This window comes from Bubalus kerabau, chromosome 11 (assembly GCF_029407905.1).
Source record: "Bubalus kerabau isolate K-KA32 ecotype Philippines breed swamp buffalo chromosome 11, PCC_UOA_SB_1v2, whole genome shotgun sequence".
Lineage (NCBI taxonomy): Eukaryota > Metazoa > Chordata > Mammalia > Artiodactyla > Bovidae > Bubalus > Bubalus kerabau.
Window position 1 is genome coordinate 13,188,731 of NC_073634.1, and position 17,993 is coordinate 13,206,723.

The window sequence follows — 17,993 nt, forward strand, 5'->3', positions numbered from 1 at the left end:
ACAAGGGCTGGGTGGACGGGGAGTACTTTATAAATACCACAGGGCAACAGAGGGCTGCTCTTATCTCATATGCTGCTGAATCTCAGGATCTCAGCGACGTCATAGCCAGTCACAGCAAAGGAGCTGCCTGAGGGGTCACAGAATCGGGCACCACACAGCTGGGTGTCAGGCACACACTCACCATGACAGTGTTCCACCTGAGAGAGAAGACAGCTGTTCAGGCCTGTGGCCTCATCCTCGGGCCCTCATTCCATTCCTCTTATGACACATACCTCAATGTAGCCACCCTCTGGGCTTCTGCTCAACTTCCAGATGTGTACGAAAGTGTCTTCAGCCGCAGAGAGTAGCTATTTTAAAGAAAGGCAAGGAGGACCAGTGGGAGTCAGAATGTGCTGACAGAGGGCTGGTATAGGCTGTAAAGCCCAGTCCAGGTGCCTGGGAAGGGGGCTACTCTGAGAGGCAGAGATAAGTTTGTGGAGTGCCTCTCAACATCCCAGCACCAGGAAACAAGGGTATGCAAGGTCAGAGCTGGAGACTGACCTTGCCCACCTCAGGAGCCAGGTCCAGGGCACAGATGGCCCGGGCATGGGCGTCGATCTGGACGTGTATAGTTCCTGTACTGGCTTCATATAGACGCACTTGCCCGTTCCCGTAGCCTGCTGCTATGGTCCCCTGCCACAGCTGCACAGAAGAACACGGGACCCTGCAAGGGTGACATCGCACTTTGATTTCCCAGACCTAAGCCCACTCTCCACCTTGAAGCTACCTCAGGAAGGCCTCAGCCCCCTTCTGCCTCACCTACCCGAATCCTGGAATCTGGGTCAGTAATTTGAATTTGGGCCCTGATCTCCAGACACACAGCAAGCCCGAGTCATCTGCTGTCACAGTGTCAGCCACGCGGTCCTGAGGGGAAAGGCAGGATTAGCCCTTTTTTCTCCCTGCTGGGTCCTGTATACAGGGCAGGAGGGGAAGGGAGGCAGTATTTGCATCTTTGCCTCTCCAGGGAAAGGGGAAGACGTGGAGCCTTCACTGGCTGGAAGGGTCTCTTGGAAGCATTAAATGCTTTCATTGTATTCCTTATAGAGTCTGACTCCCTGCCCCAACCCCAGCACACATCCCATGTGTCAGGGTATACAATTGTCCTCACTGGATGAATGATGCAACTAAGGCCACAGTGTTAGGGCCTTCTGGAGGTCTTGCACTGAGCCAGTCACAGTCATGACTGGACTCTGGGACTCTTGACAGCCCCTCAACCCAGGCAGCCAACAGAGCCCACGGGCCCAACTCTGTGCCAGGTGTAGTGTAGCATAGGCATTATAAGATACATACCCTGTTTTCAAGAGGTTTACAGTCTAATCAGGGAGATAAGAGTTGTCTTTGCGGGCAGTGTCATTTCAGGGTTCAGCTAAGGGAGATGAGCGGGGGCTGGAAGAGGGGGAAGGCTTCCAGGAGAGGATAGCACTGGACGTGGGCCTCAATAGGGCGGACTCGCCCAAGTTCAGAGAAGGAAGCCACACATGTCAGAAACCATGGGTCCCAACTCCTCCATTCACACCAGGATCATAATGTATGAGTGAACTATTAAGTACCACGTAAATATAAAATATTTCTGGACTCATCACTGGACCTGAGGTTGCTAAAACTTAGCAAAGTGCACTAATTTGCCCAGTCATTCAGCTGCTTAATGGCAAAGCCAAGGCTTGAACCCAGGTCCCCTGCTTTCCCAAGGTGGGGAAGGCCCTCAGATTCACTGGAACAGGTAGGGGGGATCCACTCACCTGTCCCTGGGCAGGCTCAGTGGCAATGTCTGAGATTGGTGTCTGGTGCCTTGCCAGCTCTTCACTCAGTACAATGTTGGGACCCTTGGTGGGGATGTCAAACACCAGCACCCGGCCCGACCATGCTCCTGCAGAACCAGTGCTCCACTGAGGGCTTCCTGATGCTCCCAGGTCTCCAGCCACCATGCTCAGCCCTCCCTCCATCCCAGAAACCTTAGTAACAAACCCACCTCTCAATGTTCCAACAGCCCCACTCCCAACATTCACGGCCCTTTTCCTATACCATCCTGACCTTCTGAACCCCTCCATGGCTTTTTGGAGTTTCTCAGACCCTCCTTCACTCCCACCCCTCTAACACTCCACAATTTCCTCAGACCTTCAGCAGCATCCTGGTCAAAGCCCACACCCCTATACCTCAGCACTCTCCAATGCCCTGCCTTTGGCCCCCTCACCCACACAGACGTAGTGGCCACTGGCAGCAATTCCTCGGGCAAACACAGCCTGCACTGAGTATGAGAGGGGAAAACGATTAGAAGTATTATCCCCCCTCGCCCCAGCAAACACTCCCTACCCCCAACCCAGTCCTGCAGGTACCTAGAGAGCCATCTCCAGCGTCCAGTGCATGCCAGTAGACCATGACGGAGCCATCAGACTCGTACATCTGGAAGACCAGGGCAAGGACGGGGTCATAACCCAGCTGACCTTTGCTGAGCTCTGTACCAACTACTCCACATACTCATGTTAACCTTAGCCTGTTTAATCCTCAAAATTACCCTGGGAGGGAGGCGCTATTTTTATCTCCATTTAACAAGACACTGAGGCTCTGAGAAGTTCACTAAATTGCCCAAGGTCACACAATTAATAAAAGGGCAGATATTGGAGGTGGCACTTAAGAATTGGAAAACAAGCAAGGTATGAAGATGAGAAATGAGGGGGCTAAGCATGAAACAGCTTGGAAATGTTTAGAAGTAAGATCGCTGGGTTGGGAAGATCCCCTGGAGGAGGAAATGGCAACCCACTCCAGTATTCTTGCCTGGAGAATCCCATGGACAGAGGAGCCTGGCGGGCTACAGACCACGGGGTCGCAGAGTCGGACACGACTGAGCGCCTAAGCACAGCACACACACTAGGGGCCTTGGAGAGAAGTTAAGACTCTAGCGGGGGAGGACAGGAAGGTCCTCGTCTTACTTGTATTCCTCGATGAGAGGTGAGTACCAGCAATACTCGGAAAGGGAGGACACACCAGTGGATCTAGAGGGAGATAAATCAGAGTAAGAAGTAAAGCAGAGGACATGAGGACTCGAAAGTGTGGAAATTCAGACGGTCAGGGAAGGCCTATTCCTTCAAGTTTGGAGAGGAAGTGCCGGGTTCTAGGTAGGGCGGGGTTCAGCAACACCACTCCCAACTAACTCCACACCTCACCTGGGTGATAAGCGGGGGGCTCACTCCAGCGCCCTCCTTAGCGTGGAGTTGGCGCTGGGCCAAGGGCACACCCTCAGGAGCAGCGCTGAGTAGCTGGGCGCTGGGTCCATGGACTACTCCAAAATGAGTGAGGTTGCGGGCGGGCAGTTGCAGCACACTGAGGTTGTTGCACAGGGCGGCCGCCGAGCCTCGAAGCGGGATGGAGCGCTCCCGGCGGAACATTCTTGGGGAGAGACGGTCGATCCCAGGCGCGCGGAAAGCAGAAGACAGCCGAGATTCCTAAGGGGGCTTGGGGGTGGAATGGTGCTGACAAAAGGCACTGGGAAAGGCCCCGGCGACTGGCTCACGATGTGAATGGACGAGGGCCTCGGGGATGATGATGGGGGTTGGTGGTCACATGTGCGGGAAGGGTAACGCGGAGCTGGCGAGGGGAACCCTGGGGCTGAGTCATGAGGTGATGGGGGGAACCCCAGAGGAGGAATGGTGATGGCCCAGCACCCAGTGGCCCCAAGAGCCCGAGTCAAGGCAGGATGAAGCAGGATAGCCCCTAGGCTCTTCCTCCCTCAGCCTGGCTCCCCGAAGCCCCCGGACCAGGTCAGAGTTCACACCAGCAGCTCCGAGACTCCAGAAGCGTTCTGTCTCTCCGAATCCGCCGCCACCATAGAGACGACGCACGTACGCACAGCCGTTGGGTGGGGTGAACTACCCTAACGTGCGACGCGCGGCCGGCGCGGCTGCCAGGGCAACTGTGGGCGGGGCGAGCCTCCCTGCGGCGCGGTTGCCCAGGAGACCGATAGGCTGCAGCAGAAGCTGCGGCTGGACCGGAAAGCTGCTGGAGCCTGGGGGTTGAAGCTACAGTTGAGGCGATGGCGCACGAAGGCCCGGTGAGCTTTAGCTCAGCTGAGGGTGGCCCAGAGCGGGGTTAAGACCAGTGTCCGGAGCGGTGGGCCAGCTCTGTGCCACCCGGCATCCGCCCTTCACGCGGGCGTTCAAGATGACCGAGGAAGCCATGTCTGTGCACTAGGACGGAAAACCTACACCTGCACCACGCGCACTCACAAGCATTGTCACACTTGGAGCCTGAGGGAAGGGGGTTAAATGGGTGATGAAGAGCCCAAGAACAAGAAGTAACTTTGACAACAGTTAATGCATTTAATGAGTCTCTTATATTGAGGTACTCATTTAAATGGATAAACCAGAATTGGTCAGGCACTGGGGAGAGGGTGTTGCTAGATAGGTTTCCTTTGGAGAATTTCGGGAGGAATAAATGGATTAAACAACAATTCTGAGGCTGCACTTAAAAGTCAATTGTTTAAAAGCCAAGAAACTCTAAAATAGACTGAAGAGCATTCATGCAGTAATATCTCCAACCCCTCTGGTCAGGCCATTTCTAGGTGTAGCCATTTAGCGCGGGTGTAATGAGAACCTGGGCGTGGTTGTCTAAGGAGTCAACTCTCCTCTCCCAGCCCTACCTACCCCTGCTCTGGCCAAGCCTGAACGGGGCTGTGGACCGTTCCTTGGGCTTGCCAACAGAACTGTTCTCACTAGCAGAGAGGGGAAACGAAACTTAAGGGATTTTGAGTTCAGTGTGAGGTTTAGGAAACACCAGAGTTGGGGGAGAATGAATTTTGGGGAACACCATGTATGAAGCAATAGTGTTGGGGGTGGGGAGACAAAAGTTAGGGAAATTGTGTTGGGGGGTAAATTTTAGAAGGAATCAGCTTCAGGGAAACTGTTGTGGGGAAATTAAGAGGCTCCCAATAATTTACTAGTAAATTCGTATGTCCCTAAAATGGGTTTTGGGGAGACTAGACTTTTTTTTCAGTGGGTTTTTCTTGATTATAAAAGGATATAAAGTCATAGTAGAGAACTTATAAACTGGAGAAGAGTGTAGGAAAGAAACATATACACGGTGATTTCCTTTTCTTCAATACATATAGGTTTACATACCTGAGATCATACTTGATACGTAATTTTATATCGTTTCTTTCATTTAAGATTACATCATAAGTATTTTCTTATGCTATTGTAAATTCTTCCTAAAGACTGCCTTTAATCATCACATAATATTTCATCATATAGGTAGCACACAATTAGCCACCTATTTTCCTTGTTAGATGTATGTTTTCAATATTCTGCTATTATAAATTATATCACAGGGAATATTTTAGAGAATATATTTTCAGAGTATGCCTTTGTGTATTTATAAAATGGAATTGGTACTTTTGAAGATTGGATATCTTTTCAAATGTTTATTAGTCATCAATAGTTCCACTTTTGTGAAATATTATGTTCTTTGCTTATTATCCTTGGAGATCTTATGGTTATAAAAATTTATATGCATTTTTAATGTATTTGGGAATATCTTTTTAAAAAATTTGTTGCATGTATTTTTGGTTTAGGAAGCAGGATAAAGCCAAGCTATGGAGTCAGACAGACCTGCATATGAATTATGACTCTACTACTTCCTTACTCTGTGATCTTAGGCAAATTCTGTAAAATGGGGATAAAAATAGTATGTAGTCTAAAAAATGTAGGAACTGAATCCATGTATGTGACTGATACACTTTCAGTTCAGTTCAGTCGCTCAGTCGTGTCCAACTCTTTGCAACCCCATGAATCGCAGCATGCCAGGCCTCCCTGTCCATCACCAACTCCCAAAGTTCACCCAGACTCACATCCATCGAGTTAGTGATGCCATTCAGCCATCTCATCCTCTGTCGTCCCCTTCTCCTCCTGCCCCCAATCCCTCCCAGCATCAGAGTCTTTTCCAATGAGTCAACTCTTCGCATGAGGTGGCCAAAGTACTGGAGTTTCAGCTTTAGCATCATTCCTTCCAAAGAAATCCCAGGGCTGATCTCCTTCAGAATGGACTGGTTGGATCTCCTTGCAGTCCAAGGGACTCTCAAGAGTCTTCTCCAACACCACAGTTCAAAAGCATCAATTCTTTGGCACTCAGCCTTCTTCACAGTCCAACTCTCACATCCATACATGACCACAGGAAAAACCATAGCCTTGACTAGACAGACCTTTGTTGGCAAAGTAATGTCTCTGCTTTTGAATATGCTATCTAGGTTGGGCATAACTTTCCTTCCAAGCAGTAAGTGTTTTATAATTTCATGGCTGCAGTCACCATTTGCAGTGATTTTGGAGCCCAAAAAAATAAAGTCTGACACTGTTTCCACTGTTTACCCATCTATTTGCCATGAAGTGATGGGACCTGATGCCATGATCTTCGTTTTCTGAATGTTGAGCTTTAAGTCAACTTTTTCACTCTCCACTTTCACTTTCATCAAGAGGCTTTTGAGTTCCTCTTCACTTTCTGCCATAAGGGTGGTGTCATCTGCTTATCTGAGGTTATTGATATTTCTCCCGGCAATCTTGATTCCAGCTTGTGTTTCTTCCAGTCCAGCATTTCTCATGATGTACTCTGCATATAAGTTAAATAAGCAGGGTGACAATATACAGCCTTGATGTACTCCTTTTCCTATTTGGAACCAGTCTGTTGTTCCACGTCCATTTCTAACTGTTGCTTCCTGACCTGCCTATAGTTTAAGTGCCAGTAAATGATAACTACTGTTATCAGCTTGTAATTAGGAATTTTAAGAAAAAGCACAGGAAAATTTGACATATATATATATATATACATGTGTATATAAATACATATACAGTTGCTGCTAAGTCACTTCAGTCATGTCCGACTCTGCGCGACCCCATAGACGGCAGCCCACCAGGCTCCCCGTCCCTGGGTTTCTCCAGGCAAGAACACTGGAGTGGGTGCCATTTCCTTCTCCAATGCATGCAAGTGAAAAGTGAAAGTGAAGTCGCTCAGTCACGTCCAACCCTTAGCGACCCCATGGACTGCAGCCCAGCAGGCTCCTCCATCCATGGGATTTTCCCGGCAAGAGTACTGGAGTGGGGTGCCATTGCCTTCTCCATATATACAGTTACCTACCCATTTCTTTATTATTTCTTACATTACTTTTATGCTTAGGCAGCTGTTTCTCACCCAGAGATTATATGACAATTTAAACTATTTTCCCTACATTTTATCTTTTGTTTTAATTTTGTTTTGTTTGTATGTGTGCTTTAATTCATCTGGAATTTATTTAGATGTATATTGTGAAATGAGGATCTAAGTTGATTTGGGGAATGGGAGGAAATGGGAAACACACCAATAATTCCTGCTGTTTATTGACTTTTTCAAATTCCTGAACTCTCAAGAATTTTGAATACTTTGAACTAGCACAAATAGCAAGGACTGTGCAGTTAGAGCTATATATAGCCTGGGCTCACTGTGTAATCCCAAGCCAGTGGAGGTGAACTGCTGTCAGGCTTCAGTTCCTTTGTCTGTGAAATGGACTGAGTGAGCTGTTTGAAAAATTAAATCGGCTAGGTCACCTGAAAAGCATCTGTCACATAGTAGGCTCTTAGTAGTAAATTGTCCCTTTCTAAAGGCCTTTCCTTCGTCTTAGACAACCTAAGGAAGCTTCCTCCTAACCCATAACTGCTGCTCCACTCCTCTGTTTCCCGCCCTGAGTGCCCTATTCCTTTCCCACAGAGGCAGGTCCGAGACCGCGGGATGACCCGATCCAAGGCGGAAAAGGTGCGGCCACCTACGGTTCCGGTGCCGCAGGTGGACATCGTGCCTGGGCGGCTCACTGAGGCCGAATGGATAGCGTTCACGGCTCTCGAAGAGGGCGAGGACGTCGTGGGCGACATCTTGGCTGATCTAGTGGCCCGAGTCATGGACTCCGCCTTTAAAGTCTATCTGACCCAGCAGGTAGGCCTGGATCCTTGTCCTTCAGACACATCTCCGCTCTCCTGGCCCCTCCCTGCCGGACTGAGACCCTTTCTCGCCTCCGCAGTGCATTCCATTCACCATCAGTCAGGCACGGGAGGCCATGCTGCAGATCACCGAGTGGCGCTTTTTGGCTCGGGACGAGGGAGAATCTGCAGTGGCAGAGGACCCCACATGGGGCGAGGATGAGGAGCCCTTGGCTTGCACGACGGATGCCTGGGCTCAGGGATCCGTGCCGGTGCTGCACGCCCGGGCCTCGATGGGGCTGGAGGAGACGTTTCAAGGCGAAGTAAGCCCAGCTTCCAGCTGCCGCCCACCTCTTACCGCCGCCCCCGATCCATTACTCACCCCTGACCTCCACCCCTGTGCATTTTCCCAGGACCAAGACAGCGTGGACCAGATCCCTTTAGGAGGATCGTGGACGGATTCAGGATCTCAGGAGCCGATGGAATCTTGGGAGCTAACAGTCACCCCGGACTCTCCACCCACGCCCAAGTTGCTTCAGGAGACAGGGCCCCGGAGTCCTTTGGAGAAACTGGGTGACCAGTCGAGGAGCGACCAGACTGACCTGTTTGCAGTCGGATCCTCGAACTCGAGCAGCCAACTGTCGATGGAGATGGTGCCGGCAGGCAGTACCCACGCTTCTCTGGAGCTGTCCTTGGTAGCCAGCCCTCAGGCCTCTGTCGAGCGGGCACAGCCCATCAGCTCTCAGTTCTCTCTCGAGGACCTCTACAATTGCACGCCCCAGCCGCACGCGGCTGGAGACCGGCTGGAACTCAGGGAGGAAAAGGTGCCCCTCATCCCCTCGCGGGTGTTGGTGTCCGATCCCTCCGCGGGCGGCCCCACCACGCTCAACCCCTCGGCGGGATTCCAGCCGCAGCCGCTGTGGCTGGCTGAAGAGCGGCCCAGCGCACTTCACTCCAGAACTGGCCGTAAGGGGGCGACGGCGCGTCTGAACCCCGCGCGGCTGCCGCGCCCCTGGGTGCGCCCGCTGTCGGAGGTCCTGGTCCCAGACTCGGAGGGCCGCCCCCTGGAGGCCTACCGGGGGCGCCAGCGGGGCGAGAAGACCGAGGCCCCAGCCGGACCGCAAGCCTCCCGCCCCAACTTCCGCGTCTCCCGGTCAGAGTTCTTCCCTTGCCCACCTGGCGTTCCTGTCCGAGCTTTGGGCCCTGGTCTAAGCCTCCAGTTCCCTACTCTAAACTTAGGCCTACCATCGCCAGGCTTTGATTCAAAGCTTCCCTTCCCCAGTCCCGGGCTCCGTTTTCTCGCCACACACCGGGCGCGCCTGGACATGGCACGCAGCCCCAGCCCCCAATTATGGCCGGGTGCTAAGTGGCCCAGCGGCTGGGAGGGGGAGGCCGAACTGCTGAGTGAGCTCTGGGCCGGTCGCACCCGTGTACCTCCGCAGGGCCTGGACCCTGGGGACCGGGAGAGCCAGGATCCTCACCAATATCTTCATCCCGTGCCTCAAGTTCTGAAGGCCACGTCCCAGGTGGCGTGGAAGCCCGTGTTGCTGCCGGGAGCACTGAAGCTGGCTCCTGGTGTGAGCATGTGGAACCCAAGTACGCAGGTGCTGCTTAGCTCCGCTGAGCCTCAACGGAAAGGCGGAGAAGGCAGCGCCTCTCCTCCCATCCGTACAAGTGCCCCGAAGCCCCACGTGACTGTGGCACAGCTAATGAACTCAGCCCTCAAAATGTGGTCACTCCCCTCCAAGCGCCTGCCCAATTCTAAGTCCTAGGCATTGGGAATTCTACCTTCCTTCTGTCTGCTTGCCAGAAATAAACAGCCGAGTTGCCTTAAGAATTGGCCTGATGTCCATCAGTTCCTTCCAAGTGTGTGCTCTCACTGAACTGGAGAGGTCTATAAGAACACAGAACATAATTAAGTTACACGCTTAGGAGACCCTGCTTTAGGGTCAAGGTGGCTCTCCAGGAGAGGCATTCTGGAGAACCATCCCCATTTCCACAAAGGAGCACACAAGGGTTGCAAGAGGGATCTGCCTCAGTTGGGAGAACTTAGTCTCCTTCCAGTAGGGGAAGAAGGGGGTGGCTCTGTTTAAGCACAGAGTGATACAAGACATGAGGAATTTGATTTTCAGTCCCTGGAGCTATATCAATTCACCTTAGAGTGCATATCCAAGTTTTCTGTGAAGACAAATTTGAGGCTATGCAAGATTTAGGGAAACACTGACTCTCTTGATCTTTGACTTCGACCAGCATTGGAATGAGGCAATCAGATAGCTAGTGAAAATGATTTAAGGAGGAACTCACTCTCAGGTAAAAATGGGATACTCGAACACATCCAAGAGTGAGTGGTGCCTCCTTAAATTTTGTGCTTTATGCTCCACACCAACCTGTTGGCTGGTCCTACTCAGCTTTGACTAGTCCGTCCCGCCCAGTTCCTGTGATCAGCACTTCCCGGGGGTGGGCCAGTCTTCTCTGCCATGTCACTGTGGTCTGTACTCAGCAGCCCAGTATGGGGTGCTGGCTCTGTCCTCCTCATTCTGGTCCTCCTGCTTAGACTAAGTGTGCAGATCTGGCATAAGTTTTATCTCTGGGACCTCCAGCACTGCTCCACGGATTTGACTGGGAAGACAGCAGTGGTGACTGGGGCCAACAGTGGTGAGTGTTCCTCCTGACCTGCCACAACCACAGCCTCCAACTGCCCCAACAGGGAGGGCAGAGAGGAGGACCAGCTCTCACTGTCAGAACCCTTGTTTCCCACCCTACTTGCTCCATTGCCCTCTAGTCACTCCCCAGACTAGCATACTCTGAAGCTGCCCTCCCACAGGCATTGGGAAGGCTGTGTCCCAGGAGCTGGCCCGCCGCGGGGCCCGTGTGATCCTGGCCTGCCGTAGCCGAGAGCGAGGACAGCAAGCCCTGGCTGAGATACAAGCAACATCTAAGAGCAACCGCCTCCTACTTGGTGAAGTGGACCTGAGCTCTATGGCCTCCATCCGGAGCTTTGCTAAGCGGCTGCTGCAGGAGTGTCCTGAGATTCATCTATTGGTTAACAATGCTGCAGTCTGTGGTATGTGCCTTGACTTACTTCCCCTAAACACATTTCCAGAGTTTCATTTCTAGCTCAGGGACCTCAAAACAGGCATCCTTCAAGCCTAACATGTACATCCCATGGAAACTCTCTAATTCAGACACTATCCTGAAAAACCTAAAATTATAGTCTCAAACATCATTGCCCCCATCTCAACACATCCATGCTCCTGTGGTGTTTCTGTGCTGGGTTTAGTCACTCAGTTGTGTCCAGCTCTTAGTGACCCCATGGACTGTAGCCCACCAGGCTCCTCTGCCCATGGAATTCTGTAGGCATACTGGAGTGGTTACCGTGCCCCCCTCCAGGGGATCTCCCCAACCAAGGGATCCAACCCAGGTCTCCCACCTTGCAGGTGGATTCTTTACTGTCTGAGCCACCAGGGCATTTCTATTGAACCCAGTATATCCTCCCCAGAATTTGTCTCCCTCAGGATTCTCACTCCATCACCCACTACCTATGTTTTCATCTTCCACAGGGTTCCCTACCACACTTACTTCAGAGGGCCTTGATCTCACCTTTGCAACCAACTACACTGGACCATTTCTGCTCACAAATCTGCTCCAAGGTAAGGAAGGATGGGTACTTACCTTCTGTGTGACCCCTGCTTTTCCATTCCTCTAGCATTTTCATGGCTTACTCTCTATCATGGTCATCTCCTTTCCCTTGGCACCCAGATGCACGCTGAGTAATGACCCAATACATTTTAACTTTTCATACCTGGCATCAGTCAAGATTAGAAGACTGGTAATGGAATCAGTTAGCCCCCAGATATCCATACAACCAGCAGGAGGATATAAGATCTACACCACACCTCTCTTTCCCTCAGACCAGTAGACTCAATCATCTCAGGTCTGAGTTCTAGCCACACCGGTAGAGTCAGTCATCTCAACAAACGCTTCTTGAGGGTGGCATTAGGCTACTAGGTTTAAGGAGGCTGTGTTCTCCTAGGGAAGGGAGGGGTTAAGCAGCAGGCACATTCTCCCTAACATTTTCCCTGGATTGCCTGATAGCCTCTTTATAATTTTATTGATTGATTGATTGATTTTTGGCTGTGCTGGGTCTTCCTTGCTGCATGGGCTTTCTCTAGCTGCCCTGCATAGGCTTCTCGTTGCAGTGGCCTCTCTTTTTGTGGAGCACAGGCTCTAGGGTGCACAGGGTCCAGTAGTTCCGGCCTGCAGGCTCAGGAGTTGCAGCTCAGCTGTGCTGGGGCTCAATGGTCACGGTGCACAGGCCCAGCTGCTCTGCGGCATGTGGGATCCTCCTGGATCAGGGATTGAACTCGTGTCTCCTGTATTGGCAGGCAGATTCTTTACCACTGAGCCATCTAGGAAGCCCTCTAATAGCCTCTTTAAAAGAAAATTAATTTTTTGGTCAGGTAATGAATATATGTCCAAAGTACAAAAGGGTATATAGAAAAAGAAAGAAAGAAAAGAAAAAGTCTTCTCCTCTCCTGGAAAATCAGCTGCCCATTCCCTTCCTGGGAGGCAACTCCTATTGCCAGGTCTCATGTACCCTTTAGTGAGCAATTAAATTAGTCCTGACTGGAAAGTGAACAAAGAGCAAGGCCAAGCTCTATGGGTTTGTAATGTATTAATATATGTTTTGCCCTTTTCCAAAAATTGTAACATGCTACAATACCCTGTGTCTTGCTCAGTAATAATTTCTTGAACTGTCTTCTTGTTACTGAAAAGTGTGTGTGTGGGGGGGTCTGACTGCTCGCCACTCAAAAGCCAATAAACAGGCCAGGTTGATGGAAAGGAAAGTTTGCTCTATTTCGGATTCTGGCAGCTAGTGGTAGGGAGGGTGACGGACATCTGTGCAAAGGCCGACTCCACCACCGGACAAGCAGGGGGTGAGAGCTTTGATAGACAGAGTGTATGTAGGGGGGAGATTACATGTGGAAACAGCACATTTATCTCTAACAGTCATCTTCAATTGGTCATCAGTGGTCTGACTAGCATCATCTTCATCGTTGTAGGTAGAGTTAATCTTCAGTTCCAGGGTCTATTTGTTCCCATTTCTTTGTAGTCAGTTTTCAGAATTGTGGCAGCTCATGTCCTGGGTACAGTCTGGTCATCATGGAGTTAACTTTTCCACCTGATATTTTGGTATCTATAAGACAACTCACAGGATATGGCTCAACATATTATCTATAACCCTTGAGAAAGAACTAAAGGTCCTTGACTATGCTTAATGACTAAATTACTATTATTTAGTCTCTTTAGACTGTTTTCCTTTGTTTCAGCCATTTTTCGCTTTTCTGATTAAACTTATTCTTTGATTAAAGTTTTCTATAGACAAAAGACAGGCAGAGGACATGGGGTGGGGAGGTGGGCAAGGACCATACGGTCCTGCTCTGTTTCATTCTCTCCTATCTCCTCTGTCTAGTGTATTCTCCCTTCTGTGTCTTCTAAGAAATCACCTTTCATCACATCACTTTCTTGCTTCAAATTCTTAGAAGGTATTCTGACCTTTATACAATAACTAAGCTGTTTATCTCCACTTACAAAACCTCCTGCAGACTGAGAGCCTCGCCTTGACCTTTCCCAAACCCACACCTTCATCTTCAGCCAAAATTTTTTCTCTTTTAGGCCACACTCTGTCTTCTAAATCCTGGCTGTAATCTGCACATGTGTTTCCCTCTATTTGGAATATCCTTTCCCATCTTTTAGCCTGGCTAACTTAATTCAGCTTCCAGCACTCAGCACAGATACCACTCGTGCTGTGGATCCTGTCCTGACACCTCTGCCTCCCACCAGGTGTCCCCATTTACCTCATAGCTCAGTTGGTAAAGAATCTGCCTACACAGCAGGAGACCGGGGTTTGATTCCTGGGTTGGGAAGATCCCCTGGAGAAGGAAATGGCAACCCACTCCAGGATTCTTGCCTGGAGAATCTCATGGACAGAGGAGCCTGGCAGGCGATCCCTGTGGTCGCAAAGAATTGGACACGACTTAGTGACTAAACCACCACCACCACCTGAGCCCCTGTAAACAGCTTTGTTCCTGTACGGATGCTGTTGCATGAAGATCAGCCTCCAACTAGATTGTGAGCCCCTTTGGTCTTTATGTCACTATGGCTGCAAGTCTGGAGTTCACTGTCCTCTTTAAGAATAATTTTCTCTTAGCAAATTATGGCTGAATACCTCCACTCAATTTTTCATTTGTGATTCTTCATTTAAATGGAGGGCTCAAAATAGTTTTAGTATTTTGAAACAATAAGTAAACTCATATGTTGATAACTATAATTTTTTTTACTATAATTTTTTATACTTTATATAATCCAGACTTTTTTTTTGGTATAGTTAGGAAGCTCTTTTCTTCCCCAAAGATTTGCTTGTACCTCTTCTATTGATAGTAATTTTACCTTCATTCTTTTGGAAGATAAATTCCAAAATTTTTTTTAATTAAAAAAATTTTTAATAAAACTCTTTCCCAAGAATCTCTGCACATATTTCTTTTCCCCTAAGCCTAGCACCCATATGTCTTTAGGGCCTAGCATGGTGTCTGCCATAATTCAGGGGCACAGTGAATATCTGTGGGGTGAATAAGTGAATGAATGAATGTATGAATGTGTGAAAGCCAATTTTCACAGCATTTCCAGCCTCTCCTCCCCATTCTTAGCCATCAGCAAAATAAAAATATAAACAAGGATTAATTAAATTAGCTTCAGCTGGCAAGTGGCAGAAAAGGGAAAACTCCACTTTTTCTTTAGGCAAAAAAAAACAAACAAACCCCACACTAAAACAAGAAGAACCTTCGGAAAGCAGCTAATGAAAATAGTCACAGTCACATTACACTCTACACGGGGCCCACTGACTGTCTTCTGAAAGCCTGGGATGGACCCTGCTCTCCTGTAGTCTCGTGGAGAGTGGGCATGGGGGTTTACTCCATGACTTGGATTAAGGGTATGTGGTCTTCTCTCCACCTAGGGGCCCTGCAGCGGGCAGGGTCAGCCCGGGTGGTGAATGTATCTTCCTTCCGGCAATCACATGGATACATTGATGAGGATCATCTGATAGGGGCCGGTAGACCTTTGACCTTCAACCAGAACTATGATTGCAGCAAACTGCTTTTGGCCTCGTTCACTGGGAAGCTTGCCCAGAAACTTCAAGGGACAGGTAACTGCCTCTGACACTCCCTACCCTTCCACTCCCAACACGACCTCCCAACCCTTCCCATCTCATTCCAATATATTCTGGCCTTAAAATACTCCCAATATCCCCAAGCCAGCTGTTAGTTTCTTCCATTTATCATTGGTGCACCCAGTATTTCTCTCAACCCCATCTTCCTACCTCATTTTCATTCTTTTCCAACTTTCTCATCATCCACAACTTCCCTCTCCTCCAACACCATCCATCATATTCCCCATCAAGATCACCCCATGCTTTCTAATACTTATATCTCCTTACTGGCTTGGGCATTGCCATTCATGTAAGTTACGAAACATGGACTTCTCTGGCACCACCCCCAAGTCTCTTGTCACCTCTACCCGACAGAAGTGGTAGGATCCTTCCTTAACTGCACGCTGCAGAACCACACTTAACCCTTCCTTCCCACCATCCTCCTCTCTCTTCACTGTGCACTACACTTCTCAGGTGTGACCGTGAACTCTGTGGACCCGGGTGTTGTGTACACGAAAATCATGAAGCATTTCTCCTGGTCATATCGCTTCCTCTTCTGGCTCCTCAGCTTCTTCTTTAAGGTGGGTAGTGGAGAAGCTGGCGCTGCCTGAAGAGGGTGGGTCAGGGCTCTGCTGCCCAGCGTCCCGGTAAGTTAGAGCTTGCCTGGCTTTACTCTTCACTTCCTCTGTGTCTCTACAGGATAGCAAACAAGGTGCAGTCCCAGTCCTCTACCTGAGCTTAGCAAAGGAGCTGGATGGCATTTCTGGAAAACATTTTAGCAGTTCCTGTGTGATAACTCTTCCCCCTGAAGCTGCTCAGGATCCTCACGTGGCCCAAAGTCTCTGGAATACCTCAATCCGACTAACAAACCTAGACAAGGTGGACTGATCTTCTGTGGCCCCTGCCTTAACTAGCCACCCTCCCTCTGACTCCCAGCCCTTACTCTGATTATGCCTTCTGTTTGCCTGCTCCAAGGATCAGTCTCTTTGTCTAGTAGAGTGACCACTTCTTCCTTCTGTTGGTTCAGGGGCATGAGACCTCAGATCAGTCAGGGACAGTTTCAGCTTCTACTTATTTCTAGTTGTCTGATAGAAGTATTCATGTCTTAGGCACTGGGATCTCCAGACCTTCTGAGTCCCACATTGTAGGGACAGGGAGTAAGACTCCTTTCAGTGGGTATTAGACGTGCCAGTAAGAGGGGAAACTTCTATCTATTGCCCTTGGTTCCTGGCCTTGGGAGAGGCAGCACCACAGTGTCCTCTGGATCAAGGTGTGTGCCACATCCTGCCGGAAGCACTCTAACTCCATAGGGTGCTGTCTCCCAGCTGTACCGTAACTGAGCCTACAGGTAACCCTTCCACCTGTCTATCAAGCCAGCTGCTCCTGAGTGCTGAGTCCTGCAATAAAGATAGTGAATTCTGAGAGTGAGAGACCATTGTTTCTTTCAAAATCTAAATGAATTTCGAAATAAACTTTTCAAATTTCACACACACAATGCCTGTATATGTATGTATCTACTTGGGAGGATTGAAGTTTTTATGACAATGAGTTGTTCTAAACATGAAAAGTGTGTACTTTTATCTATCTAAATCTTTTTAATATCTTTATACATTTTTGAATAAAGATCTAATACAAGTTTAACTATATTTAATTTCAGATACCTTACTTTTTATGCTATTGCAAATGATATTTTAAAATTTGTATATTAATTGTATATCATTGAGAAACTTTACTGTTATCTAATTGTGATAAGTCATCCGTACATTCTTTTGGTTTTTGCACATGGAAAATCATACCATCTAGGAATAATAACATTTATTTCTCCTCTTTCAATTAATATAAATTTTCTTTTCCTAGACCTTAACTGATTTTCTGCTATTAAACCAAACTTGCATTTAAACCAACTTTGTCAGAGTGCTAATTTTGTATGAAAAAAAGTGGATGTTAGTTGCACAGTCGTGTCTGACTCTTTGTGATCCCGTGGACTGTAGCCTGCCAAGATACTCTGTCCATGGAATTCTCCAGGCAAGTTTACTGGAGTGGGTTGCCATTTCCTTCTCCAGGGGATCTTCCCAACCCAGGAATTGAACCTGGGTCTCCTGTATTGTAGGCAGATTCTTTACCGACTGGGCCACTACGGAAGCCACTAGTATATAATTTGGTATACATGGCTAAATTTAGTATACTCATGTTTTTGTTTGGAACTATTTATTCATATAGTTTTGCAAAAAAGCAAAATGGCTGTCTGGGGAGGCTTTACAAATAGCTGTGAAAAGAAGAGAAGTGAAAAGCAAAGGAGAAAAGGAAAGATATAAACATCTGAATGCAGAGTTCCAAAGAATAGCAAGAAGAGATAAGAAAGCCTTCTTCAGCGATCAATGCAAAGAAATAGAGGACAACAACATAATGGGAAAGACTACGGATCTCTTCAAGAAAATCAGAGATACCAAAGGAACATTTCATGCAAAGATGAGCTCGATAAAGGACAGAAATGGTATGGACCTAACAGAAGCAGAAGATATTAAGAAGAGATGGCAAGAATACACAGAAGAACTGTAAAAAAAGATCTTCACAACCCAGATAATCACGATGGTGTGATCACTCACCTAGAGCCAGACATCCTGGAATGTGAAGTCAAGCGGGCCTTAGAAAGCATCACTACGAACAAAGCTAGTGGAGGTGATGGAATTCCAGTTGAGCTTTTGCAAATCCTGAAAGATAATGCTGTGAAAGTGCTACACTCAATATGCCAGCAAATTTGGAAAACTCAGCAGTGGCCACAGGACTGGAAAAGTCAGTTTTCATTCCAATCCCAAAGA

General features: G+C 48.7%; 3 protein-coding genes across 6 annotated transcripts; 2 read left to right on the plus strand and 1 right to left on the minus strand.

Annotated features, from left to right (window-relative positions):
• Window positions 1-8: 8 nt before the first annotated feature.
• WDR54 (WD repeat domain 54) lies at window positions 9-3,913 on the minus strand. 2 transcript variants are annotated; one of them, XM_055539577.1, is made up of 10 exons: window positions 3,809-3,913; window positions 3,201-3,488; window positions 2,967-3,029; window positions 2,373-2,439; window positions 2,231-2,284; window positions 1,779-1,906; window positions 803-903; window positions 541-703; window positions 273-347; window positions 9-197 (listed from the first exon to the last, which is right to left on the minus strand). In XM_055539577.1, the coding sequence occupies exons 2-10, from the start codon at window positions 3,420-3,422 to the stop codon at window positions 66-68; spliced, it is 1,005 nt and encodes a 334-aa protein (XP_055395552.1). In that variant the 5' UTR covers window positions 3,423-3,488; window positions 3,809-3,913; the 3' UTR covers window positions 9-65. The 2 variants fall into 2 exon arrangements, with proteins under 2 accessions (XP_055395552.1, XP_055395553.1); XM_055539578.1 differs by lacking the exon at window positions 2,967-3,029.
• An 8-nt stretch (window positions 3,914-3,921) lies between these two features.
• Window positions 3,922-10,253, plus strand: C11H2orf81 (chromosome 11 C2orf81 homolog). 2 transcript variants are annotated; one of them, XM_055539569.1, is made up of 4 exons: window positions 3,923-4,084; window positions 7,762-7,983; window positions 8,069-8,290; window positions 8,381-10,251. In XM_055539569.1, exons 1-4 carry the CDS (start codon window positions 4,067-4,069, stop codon window positions 9,737-9,739), a joined length of 1,821 nt encoding a protein of 606 aa, XP_055395544.1. In that variant the 5' UTR covers window positions 3,923-4,066; the 3' UTR covers window positions 9,740-10,251. The 2 variants fall into 2 exon arrangements, with proteins under 2 accessions (XP_055395543.1, XP_055395544.1); XM_055539568.1 differs by having other exon boundaries at window positions 3,922-4,084; window positions 8,069-10,253.
• A 66-nt stretch (window positions 10,254-10,319) lies between these two features.
• Window positions 10,320-17,074, plus strand: LOC129622840 (retinol dehydrogenase 12-like). Of its 2 annotated transcripts, XM_055539579.1 has the most exons (6): window positions 10,320-10,622; window positions 10,792-11,031; window positions 11,528-11,617; window positions 14,983-15,171; window positions 15,649-15,755; window positions 15,874-17,074. In XM_055539579.1, the coding sequence occupies exons 1-6, from the start codon at window positions 10,445-10,447 to the stop codon at window positions 16,060-16,062; spliced, it is 993 nt and encodes a 330-aa protein (XP_055395554.1). In that variant the 5' UTR covers window positions 10,320-10,444; the 3' UTR covers window positions 16,063-17,074. The 2 variants fall into 2 exon arrangements, with proteins under 2 accessions (XP_055395554.1, XP_055395555.1); XM_055539580.1 differs by lacking the exon at window positions 11,528-11,617.
• The last annotated feature ends 919 nt before the right edge of the window (window positions 17,075-17,993 follow it).

Bases quoted from the DNA above. Each gene is read 5' to 3' on its own strand.
- WDR54 (XM_055539577.1), bottom strand. From the start codon at position 3,422: ATGTTCCGCCGGGAGCGCTCCATCCCGCTTCGAGGCTCGGCGGCCGCC. The intron at 3,030-3,200 runs GTGAGGTGTGGA...ATCTCCCTCTAG, and splicing joins GCCCCCCGCTTATCACCCAG to ATCCACTGGTGTGTCCTCCC. The intron at 904-1,778 runs GTGAGTGGATCC...CTTTCCCCTCAG, and splicing joins CTGAGCCTGCCCAGGGACAG to GACCGCGTGGCTGACACTGT.
- C11H2orf81 (XM_055539568.1), top strand. The intron at 7,984-8,068 runs GTAGGCCTGGAT...TCGCCTCCGCAG, and splicing joins AAGTCTATCTGACCCAGCAG to TGCATTCCATTCACCATCAG.
- LOC129622840 (XM_055539579.1), top strand. From the start codon at position 10,445: ATGTCACTGTGGTCTGTACTCAGCAGCCCAGTATGGGGTGCTGGCTCT. The intron at 11,032-11,527 runs GTATGTGCCTTG...CATCTTCCACAG, and splicing joins TAACAATGCTGCAGTCTGTG to GGTTCCCTACCACACTTACT. The intron at 15,172-15,648 runs GTAACTGCCTCT...TACACTTCTCAG, and splicing joins CCAGAAACTTCAAGGGACAG to GTGTGACCGTGAACTCTGTG.